Source organism: Uloborus diversus, chromosome 1 (assembly GCF_026930045.1).
Source record: "Uloborus diversus isolate 005 chromosome 1, Udiv.v.3.1, whole genome shotgun sequence".
In the NCBI taxonomy this organism is placed as follows: Eukaryota; Metazoa; Arthropoda; class Arachnida; order Araneae; family Uloboridae; genus Uloborus; species Uloborus diversus.
The window spans coordinates 60,567,671-60,580,891 of record NC_072731.1 but is presented as its reverse complement, the minus strand read 5'-3'; the positions used below and the strand labels follow the sequence as shown (position 1 = coordinate 60,580,891).

Here is a 13,221-nt window from a genome sequence, read left to right as displayed (position 1 = left end):
AATTGGAAACATTTATCCTACAAAACTAAATTATGTCAAATAATATAAGGAATATTAAGTAAAACAAATTTGAAGTTTCAGCTTTTTACCTTCAAATATCTAGATAGTTACACATACTAATGTGAGTTATCATACAATGTTTTAAATCTCTCACTCTGTTTTAAGTACTTTTATCATTGCCACTGAGTGCCAAGGCAAGCCCCTTGTCAGTTTGATTCCGAACCGTCCTCTTCCCATTACTTATACTACTCTGATTCTGAGCTGGGATCCTCTAAGGATTGTACCACTAGTTTCCAGCTAAACTGACATGGCTTTTCGTCGGCCCTGGCTTCTATATGGAACACACTTTGGCGGCCCATACATTTTTCTCGGCTTTGCTGTGCTTTTTGTTTAAATATTATGAGTTAAAAAAATAGAAATGTGAACATGTAAGCAAATAATTATTATAAACAAATAATATTAAGATTGTATTTCTACTTGAATTTTACAGGAAAAAAACTTTTTTTTTTGTTCACTCTTTATTCCCTCCCCTTTTTCTTTTCTTTTTTTAAAAAACTTTATCACTTCGAAGGTTGCCCACCCCCTTTTTTTTTACTTTACTAAAATGAAATTTGCAGCCCTTTTCTTAATAACTGGGGAAAATGAAGCATATCTATTGACATCCCTGTTCTCTGCATCCGCTTCTAGCTATAGGTGTCTTGCAATAACTTTAATCTTACTAATAGCTGTATTTATTTCTTAAATGAAATTTCAACTATAGCTATAAATTGTTGGAATGTAGTAAGTTTGGACCCTTATCACTCATTAATCAGGCCCTATATAAACACGCTAGCATAAACTTCTGTGCTAGTAGTGAGATTTTTCTTAATAATGTGTGACATGCAGGAGGCTGGGGCATAGAATTGAAATCTGGTTCCTCAAACCTAGATACTACCAAATAATTTAATAATGTAATATAATTGCTTAGTTTTAAACTTCTTTTTTTATATTGCTAACATCATTGATTGTTAATAACTGTACGATTGTAAATATGTGGCTATGAAAGTTTTCTATGGAGTATTAAGAATCAGAAAAATATACACTCCTACAAAACGCAGACAGTTTCTTTTAGAGTAAACCAATAAAAGTCCCAACCTGGACCAATTAAGTGTAAACCGTTACTTATGGAAATATTCTTTTTTGAAGTATTTTTTAGCACTAGTCCCAAATCACAATAAAGTATCAACTGTGCAAATAAATCAAGTTAACAAGAGCTATAAATAATTACTGTTAATAATAATAATATTTGTTTGCGGTTGTATTGGTTTATTAAAAAAAAGAGGAATCTTTTAGGAAGCCTATTAAAACTCCCATACATTTTGCTACTTTTGGGTCATCTCCTGAATTATACTAAAATATAAAAACTGCTAGTTTAAATGATTGGTATGTAGATATGCAGTGTTTTAAAGATCTATTGCTGACTGTTGGAAAAGATATGATTGTAATTTTCATTAACAATATTTTAAAAGTACTAGATTTTGAAAGTTGATCAAAGTTTTAATCATGCTTCAACTGAACTGATATTTGATGCAAATTCTTTTGTTTCAGGCTGTTGATGATTACTCTGAAGTTCAAAAGACTTTATCAAGACCTGTGGGGGCTGATAAGGAAAATCTAGAAGAGTTTGAAGATGAGTTAGCTGAACTTCTAGCAGCAGAAAAAACTCCACAGGTTATAAAGGTGTCAACTGAAAGACCTAAGGAGAGAGAGAAATCACCATCGGAAATTCACCATGAAGAGCTAATGAGAAGATTAGAAGCGCTACGAGGGCCTCCAGAAGGTAAAATAATTGATTTTTCTATTTAATATTCTTATTCAAAAACAAAATAGCAATTTGTTAATACTCTCAACTACAATACTCATTAACAACAAGATAACATGCAGCCAATTCTTAATGTAATTCTTAATGCATATTGTAAATTTAAAGCTGTTTATATTTTTGTAAAAACAAAAAGCAAGAAAAACAACTATAACAGAGCGAATTGCAAATGCATTGCAGTCAAATTCATGAAAGTTGAAAAAGTTCTTTTATCAATGCATTAATGTGTTGAGCATCATTATGTACTCTTAATTAGGTTTGTTGGCAGCTTAAAGCATTGCATACACTAAGTGCTAAAAAAATTGATGTCCTTTGGTAAACACTAAATTTTTTTTTAATTTGTAACACTTAACAGAAACTCGTTAATATTTCAGTCATTTTTCCATTCTATGATTTTTTTTTTAATTTTTAACATTTAAATGATCTTTATTGAACTTCCAATATAACTAACTTTTGACAAACATTCAAAGTTTCTAAGATAAAAACTAATGTTTGGTAAGAATACCAAGTTTTGATGCACTGAACTCATTTATGGCTGATCTAATAAATAAAAGACTGTAGTTCAAGGCTTAGGTTAAGTTCATGGACTCTTGGTTCTATTTGGGATTTCAGTCTCTTCTTTATTTTAATTTCAATTACTTATTTTTTTTTTTTTTTTTATTTTACTGATATGGCAGTGCAGGGATTGATATTTTCCAAATTGACCTCAAACCTCGAATTTCCCGGGTTTTTAGATTCTTGAATTGGAATTCTAGAAATCTGGTAAGAATATTTTAAGAAATGACTAGTCATAATTTGTAAATGGACATCCAAAGTGGCCATTATCAAAGATACAGGTTAATGAATTATTAAAAATACAGATTTGCATGTGTTATTTATAGTTTTGTTTTTCCAGTAACAACTAAGAATATTTCTTCATCAGGGAAAATGATGAGAATTTTTTTTTTCTAGTTATCTTTTAAAATTTGAATAATGACTAAAAACTCCGAGTTTAGATGCTGGAAGGGAACAACAGTTTTCTTAAATATCTTTTGACTAGGTCCTTTATGTCCCAATTCTACCTGCGTAAAGCATTTTCAGGCTTTTGTGGCATAGGTCAGTTTCACCCTTGACAGTGTGGTGTGGGTAAATGAGTTTCCTGTTCTGTGCATATGGATAAATAAATGCTTCTTCTTCTTGGGGTTAATGCCTGTATTCACATGATGTTGGATATTTTCAGTTTTCGCATATTTATATAATAATGGATAGTCTTTTTTTTTCAGTAGAAGTATCACTTAATAACCAGTCTATGTTTATTCTCTTCTAGGTGCTCCTCCTACAAAGAAAGCAGCTGAATCAAAACGACTGCTTGCCTAATATAGAATAATTATTTGATTATTTGCATTTCTTACAAAATGTTTTAGTGCACAATTATTTATTTTTTTTTATGTTGTAGTTTTCTTCTTACTTGTGATTGAGTTTTATGCAACTTTGAATAGCTCATAATGTAATGTGAAAGATTAATACAATTTTAAATAGTTTTGTAATTTATTTTATATATTGTAAATAAAAACCATTTTATGAACGTAGTACATATCTTTTAAATGTTGTCGTTGGGTGAGAAGACAAAAATCTTTCCAGGCTAGTGAAAAGGTTATACTTTTCACTAGTCTGGAAGGTATTAACTCTGTATGGATTGTATATGGGCAGTCTGTGTGCGTTATCACACTAATTTTAACATTCATTGTTTCCTTCCCTTGATTGTTGATCTGAATAATCATTTTGTGTTTGGAGTTTTCTTCTTCTGCATTTTATTGTTTTATGTTTGTATGTTAATTGAAAAATCTAATAGAAGTTTGTTAAATTATTACAAACTATTGTGTGATACATTTTCTGTGGACTGTTTTAAGTTCAGAACTTTGTCGAACCAAGGGGAAAGGAAGGAAAAAAAAGAGTGAGAAATGATGTTTTTTTATTTTTACTAAAATAAAACTTTTTATATTGCCTGCAGTCCTGTTAAGTATTAACTTGAACAAGACTTTCCCAGTTTTCAGTTCAAATAATCTTCAAATCTTAAAATACTTGTTGTTCTACAGTATACACATTACTTATTTTACAACTATATGAGGCATTTACAAATATTTACAACGGCATCTGTGGTGCATGGTTTTGTCTTTAATAAGGAGATATTTTAGTGCCATGGACGCAGAATCTATGGTCAATGCCACTGGTCTCATGTAATAATTAGCAATGTTTATGAAAACCTGTGAATTTTTTAAAATATCTTTGACTTTGACACTGTATTTTGCTGACAATGTTTGATGGATGTTTTGTGTGCAAAAAAGCAAGAAATGTAAAAATTGTGCAAATTATCGCTAGATTAGCAATTTCTTTCGATTTTGAATTAACACTTGTCTGTTTACAGGCTTGGATCTGTGCAATCTCAAACTCCGCAGTGCGGGAGAGGGGAGCACGTCCTTAAGGGGCCCAAAGGCCCATGAAATGGGAAAAAAAATTGAAAAAAATCAAGAACGGGACTTATGAACGCTACAAATACACAATACTGACTTCTGTGGAGAGGCCCTAGAGATTTTGTTGCAGGAAACCCAAAATTTATTGATCTGGGTCTATCTGTTTACTTCTTAGGTAGATGCTTCATAAGATGATTACCCAAAGCCTGCATGAAAGACTGTTAGCCATTGGTTAAAAGTTAGCTTTCTTCGGTCTCTTTTGATATGCTGTGCTTTACTGAGGGAAATGGAGGGGGGGGGGACCTAAGTATATTTCGTCAGCAGTTTCACTTTTATTTTTAATAAATACATTCAATTTGCGATAACTTGAATCTAAAGGGACTGACAACAAATTTCGATTTATCAGAAGTTCGAATTGCCACTAGTTTTGGTTTTCAACATTTTAGTATTAAAAACCATCGAATATTGTAATTAATATGTACATATATCAGACAAAATAACACAACCTAAGTGTTTTTAAGCACAATATGCACAGTGTAATCAAAAATATTGAGAGAAAAAAAATCAAAAGCATGGTTTTGATTTAGATACTGCTGGAACCACTTGAATAGAGCTGATTCTACTTCAGGAAAGGTGCACATCTTCTTTCGTTTCAAATTTGGATTCATGGATTCTACCGCTTTAGAAGTTTCTCTTTTTCTTTTAATATCATTGACAGAGTGTATTTGCTTAGACACATTTCATAGTAAAGAAAACTCACTCTGTCTCTCAGGAACTTACAGCAAAATATTGAACTAAAGAATGAAGGGAAACGTATCTTAACTTAGTTCAGACTTTAAATAAAGGTACAATCAGTTGACTTGACAGCTTAAAAGCAAATTCGTAGTCCAGCAACATATCAAAGTGTAAACAGTACAGTAAAACAAAAGAAAACAAGCTACCTCATTTTGGCATGTGTAACTCCTTTTTCACATTTTGGCTCAGCTAAGTCCCCAGGTACTCTTCTTGCTTTAGAGCTCTATTGTGCAGGAATCGCAAGTGAAGATGAGCACATAGTCTTTTATTTCTTTTTCTTTTTTTTTTTTCATTCTTTCAAAATAAATTTCGAGTCATCTTTGAAAAAACTTTGAGTAAAAGGAAGTTAACTTCGAGGTATTCAAAATAATTAGCATGGAATTAAAAACAAAGGGGTCGGGACTTGATAAAAACTTCGAGTTATCGCGAATTCACTGCTATTATTTTTGCAAAGAATTAAGATTCGTAAAAAAAGCACATTCCTTAGTCTTTTTACAAATGAAATGTAACTAAGTTTATGAGTTTTTTTTTTTTTAATTTCTCTTGAGGATTTAAAATACTAAGTTATCCATATAGTAATCATGCAAAAAATCTTCAGTGAAAAATGAGAACTTCATCAGTTTAAGTAACACTAATTAGATCATACAATTTTACTATCCAATATAGCAGTTTCATTTTTAATGAATTAAAATTTAAAAAAAAAATGCTTTCAAATTGCTATTCTGAATGATAATGGTCAATTTATACTAAACAATTTCAAACAACAAAAATTTTGCTTGAAGCATTTATGCTCGAAAGTGCCATGATCACAGTATCATTACACCTTTCAGCAAACTCTTCATTATCCGCGGAATTGGGTGGCACAAGTGCGGTGGATAATAGAAATTGCTGATAAACCACAAAGAGGCTAAAATGAGGGAGAAATAAGGTAAAAGTTGTCCTTCCTCATAAACTTAGCTGCATTGCTACATAGTAGTTTTTACAAACAGTAAAAATACACACAGTACAGTAAAAATGTTTGGCATCTTTGCACAGCAAAACTTAACATTAGAAACAAAATGAATGCACGATGAAGAAAGCACAAAAAATAAACAACTGAGTTGAAATGTACAATATTTTGACAAAAAAACAGCCATTGGTATTTGTTTTTTACTGCAAAAATGCATGTTCCAGATTGTTAATTGACTCCATGGATAATCAGTTGTTTACTGTACATGAGAGATAAAAATTGATGGTATATATTTTAAACCTCGCTGCACTAAGGTAACTATCCAAAAAATGTTTCTTTTTTTCTTGATACTAGTTTTAAAAAAAGTGTCCATTAGTTTTTTTTTTTTTTTCCTCTCTTTTTTTCTAATTCAGTTATGTATATTACTCTCACAGTTGCAGCTGTCACTGAGTTTTGAAAAAATAGTGAGGTGCAATAGATATTCTCAGTGTCAGTGTATGGTACTTAGCATAATTTATGTTAAACAACCCAAATTTTAAAAATACATTCAAAAACTTTTATTGCGTGTATAAATTTCTTATAAAACATGATGAATAATTAATTTTTTACACGGTTTCATGTTTAAAAGTTATGCAAGCCAATAAATTTGTAAAAACTATAGATTTTTATAAAAGGTATGTTGAAATGTATCAGTATTTGTACTTGTATTGTAAATGATGTTTTTAAAGTTTGTAAATAAAGTGCTTTGTAGAAAACTTGTGCACATGAAATTTTATTTTAGTGTTGTGAAGTTTAATTTTGTTGTCATTGTTTGTCGTTATCATTTTCACATTTCTTAAAATAAATCCCATCCTTTTGTCAAAAAGAAACAAAGGAGAGAGCTACAGTGAGAAGCTTGATAAATATTGTAAGTGAAATAAGTCATTTATATATTTGTATTTCTTTTATTTTTATCAAATATTTATGTTGTAACTTTCTCACAATTTTCGAAAATTTCATGCTGTCTTCAGAAAATTTTACTTGAGTTCACTATCATACCTTCTAGGTGTGGCTGGTAAAGCCAGATAGGACTCTCTCCACCTCTTATCTTTAATGTGAAGAGTCTGCCTGGATCGCAAGTCCAAATTTAATTTTTCTTTCATTATGTGTGCTATAGTGGAATAAGGGACAGGATTCTGTGGAATTTGTAGTATTTTTGTTCCCTTTTTTTGCTAGAAAATCAGCCATTTCATTGCCATATATTCCACAGTGAGCCAGAACCCACTGCCAAAAACCTTTTTTCCTAAGGTTTGTAACATACTTAAATTAGCAATGCCGTCTTTAACTTTGTGTGAATCTGCTGGCTTTGGAGAGATGACAGCTTGAATTGCAGACTTTGAGCCAGACAAAATAACCGCTTTATCAAAGCTCTCACTCCTGGAAATCAGTTGTTGTGATGCCAGCCTAATGGCTGCCACATCTCCATCAAATGCTGTAGTGAAGGAACCAAGGAACGAATAGAATACAAAAAGGTCGGAAAAAACGCCAGCTCCTGTATTTCCCTCTTATGAAAGGCGTGATCCATCCGTACATATATGTATCCAATCCTGATTTGGATATTTGATGTATATAGTTTCCAGAGCAATAGCTTTCAATTCCACTTCATCTGTTATCTTCTTATGCACCAATTGAGTCAAGGTAACCCTAGCCGCCAAACAACCAACAAATCTAGGGTCTAAAAGTTTGGGAAAAAGTCAGCACAGGTAGGGATATCAAGTCTATCCTTTATGGTCTGAAGTCTCTGAATAGGCCCTGACTGAGTTTTCAATCTTCTGCATTTATTAATGTCATAATCTCTCCAGTAGGTGTTACCTGGTAGACGTACTAATTTTTCAAATAGACATATTGCTTTTCCTCAATAACCTCTTCTACTGGTTTGTTATTAGTAAGTAATAAGAGCTTGAATTGAAGTCGTTTTTACTGCCCCTGTGATTAATCTCAGGATTTGATTTTGAGCAATTTCTAACTTATTCATTACCGTTTTGCTACATGTAATAAGAGGCTCGCAGCAATAGGTTAAAATAGTTCTTTTATACATTTTTAACGTTAGTTTTAATGTATCCCTGCTGCAACTCCATCTCACACCAGCAAGTATCTTCAAAATCCTTGATTTGTGTTTCATTTTAGAAGTAACCTCTTCAATTTGTGTTTTCCAACTTAGCTTTTTATCAAATACGACGCCAAGGTACTTGGTGGAAGTATTCCTATGCACAATATTAATCTCGGTTGCCGATTTACCGTGAAAGTCTGATGGACTGACTTTTCCATGTTAATTTCCATTTTGTTTTTATCAGACCCATCTCAAAGAATCATTAAAGCACTATTCATTCTACATGTCATCTGACTTAGTTTCTCACTTTTAGCTGATGCCTAGAAAACTGAATCAACCGCATAACGGGCGCACCTAACACCATCCACTTCCTGCAACGCTTTTAGGAGGTCATTTATGTACTTGTTAAAAAGGGGGTTGTACTTGAAATCCCTCCTTGTTAAACCGGTGTGTATTTGTTTAAATTTGAACGTATGACTTGCATATCTCACTGTGCTGTTGAGTTAAGCTTTTGAGCAAAAATAACATCCTTCCATGGATACCCAATTTTTGTAACTTTTCGTAAGTACAGTTGGACCTCCATATATCGAAGTAGCAAATTTCCAGAAAAAAATTCGATATGTAGAAACGGTTTTATTTTATCGTACAAATCTCCTAAATCACTAAAATTAAAGATAATTTTCGTGTATAAAACCCAATTTCTAATTTATACGAGCAACGGATTAAATGAAAGTTGAAAAATTAAAAAAAAAAAAAAAAAAAAACAGAAATTACATTTTTGCGCCGTCATACATCTTCATTCTTCTGCAATTAACTTGATTCGCAACATTATGGGGGTTTCGTTTTGCACGTGAGCCATTCCATTTCAGATCAGGCAGGGTCTGTCACATGACCATCACCGATTTTTTTGAAAAAATTACAGTAGTTACAACTAAGCGACATATGAAATATCCCAAAAGGATTTTGCAAGAAAATTTTTTTTTCTTCAGTTAGAGCCTATTAAAATTCTGCACAAAATCCGCCATTTTGGAAAAAACCGGCAAAACACTCCATTTGAAATGGACACTATTTCAAAAGTATTTAACCTATTCGAATAATTCTTTTTTCTAAAAATAAATAAGGACCCATATATCCTCTAGACATCATTTTTGAAAGTTTAGTTAGATTTTTTAATAAAGAAAAAAATTCATTTTTGCCGCGAAAAAACTGCATTTTTACCGATTTCATGATTTTTTTTCTCCATGAAAAAAATGTTTTTTTTTACTAAACGGAGATGGCAGTCTAAAGCCGTTATATGATAGTTTCATAATATATTTTATTAGAATTCTTGGATGCATACAGCCTCGGAAATAAAATTTGAAATTTTGAAAATTTTCAAAAAATAGCGATTTTTGAAGTGATTTTACTCAAAAAACCCATTTTTTAAAAATCTAAAAATTGGCTCACTTGAACCCCATATAATGCTTAACAAGTGGATAGACACCGCATCCAGTATTTTTTCCCATAAAATGTTTTATGATTTTTTTAAAGTGACCTTATCGCCCATGGCATGCATGTAAAATAAAAATTTCTAATAATTTCAGTCACTGAAAATCTGATCATATTAATGAATTAATGCCTAATAGCTACAATGATGGTGCACTTTATCAGCAACAAATAAAATTTTACTGACTTTTAATAATATAGCAATATCAAACCGCTTTTGATGACCCAGTCAATTCGTCTTTTTGTAAGACTCTGTGTGTAGCCTTTAGATAGAAGAGCCTTTGGTGATTATATTAATGACTAATTCAGTGGCTCCCAAAAGCGTTCGTACACCTTGAAATTTTGTAGTAAAACCAAAATAACGCAAAACTGAATTCGAATATGAAGTCCAATTTTTTTTCACATCATTCCTATGCCATTCTGAATAAAACCCAGCAGTTTTTTTCAAAATATCTGATTACCCAGTCAATTCGCCTTTTTGTATTTCGTTATATAAATATATTTTTCTGTTGATCAGCGCCTAATTGGTATGGGAGCTGAGCTCCCATACTTCCTTATTTGTTTAACTCGAATTTTTGTATTTTTGACCGAATTCAGGCCACTTAAGCATTAAAACAAGTTCTGAAGACTATAGGGATCCTGCACTTCTTTTGTTAGAAATTGGATCCCTGGCTATAATAGTCACCTTTAGTGAGATCTGTTTGGTTACCTCAACTTACAACCATGTTCAATTGATTACTTCTCTCAGAAAACAGGTGGGCTTTTTAAATTCTTAAACTACAAGTGAGTTTTACGGTTTGAATTTAGTATAAATATTCTTACGTATAAAAGTAATCATACGAGGTAGGATCCAAAAATTATGTGACAACATTCGCCAATGACAACCAAAGCACGAAATTAAAATTAATCGTTTTAAATGCATTGTATTGTTCTTCCCTTTGATGATTTCCCCTGTCGTGTAATTGAGTTGAAGAGAATGACTATTGAAAGAGAAAAAATATGATTTGTTGCTGCATATGAAAGTAACGGTGAATGCATAGCTTTGGAGACGAAATAAACTAATATTTATTTTTAAAAAAAGGAAAGATTTTAACTGTTACTGATAAAGTACATCATTATCATAGCTAGTCATTAATATAATCACCAAAGGCTCTTCTACCTATAAACTACACACAGAGTCTTACGAAAAGACGAATTGACTGGATCATCAAAAGCAATTTGTTACTGATATATTATTAAAAGTCAGTAAGATTTTAGTTGTTCCTGATAAAGTGCACCGTTTTTGTAGCTATTAGGCATTAATATAATCAGATTTTCAGTGACTGAAATGGACCTTATTCACGGTTTGGCAACGGTCCCATCAGCTGTCCGTCTGCGGGTATTTTGACCAATTACGTAGTGTCAGTAGTGCTAAAAAAACTCGTTTTATTTAAGGATTACTGGACTTCATGCGCATAATGAACATGTTAAGGGCTTAAAAAAACTTACGAATGCATGGAAAATGCCGAGAAACAGGGAAAATAAAAAGAGAATTCGAGTTTTCACCATGTTTCTGATAAGAAACCAAAGAGGCTTATTAAACCCATGAAAATACGATAATAAAGAGAGTATTTCGTATCAAATGAATCTTTCATCATTCTTTTACAACGTTTCTTAGTTAAAAACGTAAAAAACCTCCCATTTTTAAATAGAAAGAAGAGTTTATAAGCCACACAAAAGCAAGTGTTATTATACGCTGTAGTGCCGGATTTTCGTCTGCTACAGTTCCCACAATGCACTGCAGTGAGGGGTTTTTACCCGCAGTGACGTCAGGTGAATACTGTCCTTTATTAGACATTTTTATTTTACATGCATGCCATGGGCGATAAGGTCACTTTCAAAAAATCATAAAACATTTTATGGGAAAAAATACCGGATGCGGTGTCTATCCACTAGTTAAGCATTATATGGGGTACAAATGAGCAAATTTTTAGATTTTTAAAAAATGGGTTTTTTGAGTAAAATCACTTCGAAAATCGCTAATTTTTGAAAATTTTCAAAATTTCAAATTTTATTTACGAGGCTGTATGCATTCAAGGATTCTAATAAAATATGTTATGAAACTATCATATAAGGGCTTTAGACTGCCATCTCCGTTTAGTAAAAAAAACTTTTTTTTCATGGAGAAAAAAAATCACAAAATTGGTAAAAATGCAGTTTTTTGGCGGCAAAAATGAATTTTTTTCTTTATCAAAAAACCTAACTAAACTTTCAAAAATGATGTCTAGAGGATATATGGGTCCTTATTTATTTTTAGAAAAAAGAATTATTCGAATAGGTTAAATACTTTTGAAATAGTGTCCATTTCAAATGGAGTGTTTTGCCGGTTTTTTCCAAAATGGCGGATTTTGTGCAGAATTTTAATAGGCTGTAACTGAAGAAAAAATTTTTTTCTTGCAAAATCCTTTTGGGATAGTTCATATGTGCCTTAGTTGTAACTACTGTATTTTTTTCAAAAAAATCGGTGATGGTCATATGACACTTTTCATACCTGCCTGCCTGATTTGAAATGGAATGACTCCAGTGTAATCGAAAGAAAAGTAAAAGATCAACCTACTTCACTTGAATGATTTATACTGAAGCTAAAAAACTAGGAATGATAACAGACAAAAGGGGTAATTTGAAACTGATTTTACAGTGACTCGTTACAACTTAGATCTGAAATAAACTTGAGGGAATTCAAGAACTCCAGAACGGAGCAACGACCTATCTACACAGCCCTCAACCCCAGATTCCTTATGAGTTTCGTAGCAACCTTTAGTGAACATAATTTTCTCCCCTAATTTTCATTTTTCATGAGACAAACAGTCTGAAGTGGAAAAAAAAATCTACGTATGTTTCGAAAACAATTTCGATATATAGAGATTTTTTCGATATATAGAAACAATTTTTCTATGTAATGAACATAGAAATTTGCTGAAATTTCGATGTATAGAAAATTTCGATATGTGGAAGTTCGATATATGGAGGTTCGACTGTAATTTCGTAGGAAATTAGTTTCAGTTTTGAAAAACTTTCGAAGGAAAGTCTCTGAACCGACTTCTTCCCCTAGCGCTATTTGAGATGTCTACAATCGCATCATTAAGACTTAAACTTGCAAAAACTTGGGGGAAGGTCTTCAAACTCTTTTTTTTTTTTAACATCAACCAAAGATCGTCTGAAATTGCCTTTTTAAAACTTTAATTCCGAAAAGGGAGGGAGATTCGAACCTCACTCCTTTCCAAAACGGCATCAAAGACGTCCAACCCTTGCGTTTTTGAACTTCAATTTGGAGAAACTGCCGACGCACGGTCTCTCAACGGAGGGGCGATCGCCCCCATCTCCCCTCCCTTATATCCGTCCCTGCGTAGTCTTTGGCTGCAAAAACAGCGCCAGTTGAAAAAATCGCCTTACTTTATAACTGAATCGTTATAATTAATTATTACTATTTTCTTATTTCTATGATATTAATATACATATTTAGAATTTTATGTTTAATGTAAGTAAGAAACTTGTTTGTAAGTAAGAAACTTACAGATATTTTGAAAAGACTCTTTCTCCCAGAATAGGAAAAAAA

General features: G+C 32.0%; 1 protein-coding gene across 1 annotated transcript in view; it reads left to right on the top strand.

Annotated features, from left to right (window-relative positions):
* LOC129234598 (charged multivesicular body protein 7-like) overlaps positions 1-6,793 on the top strand; it is a 38,305-nt gene extending 31,512 nt beyond the window's left edge. The window contains exons 9-10 of the mRNA XM_054868621.1: positions 1,588-1,819; positions 3,165-6,793. Coding sequence (XP_054724596.1) covers positions 1,588-1,819; positions 3,165-3,214 — 282 coding nt within the window. The 3' untranslated portion in view covers positions 3,215-6,793. The remainder of the gene's footprint in view (positions 1-1,587; positions 1,820-3,164) is intronic.
* Positions 6,794-13,221: the final 6,428 nt, after the last annotated feature.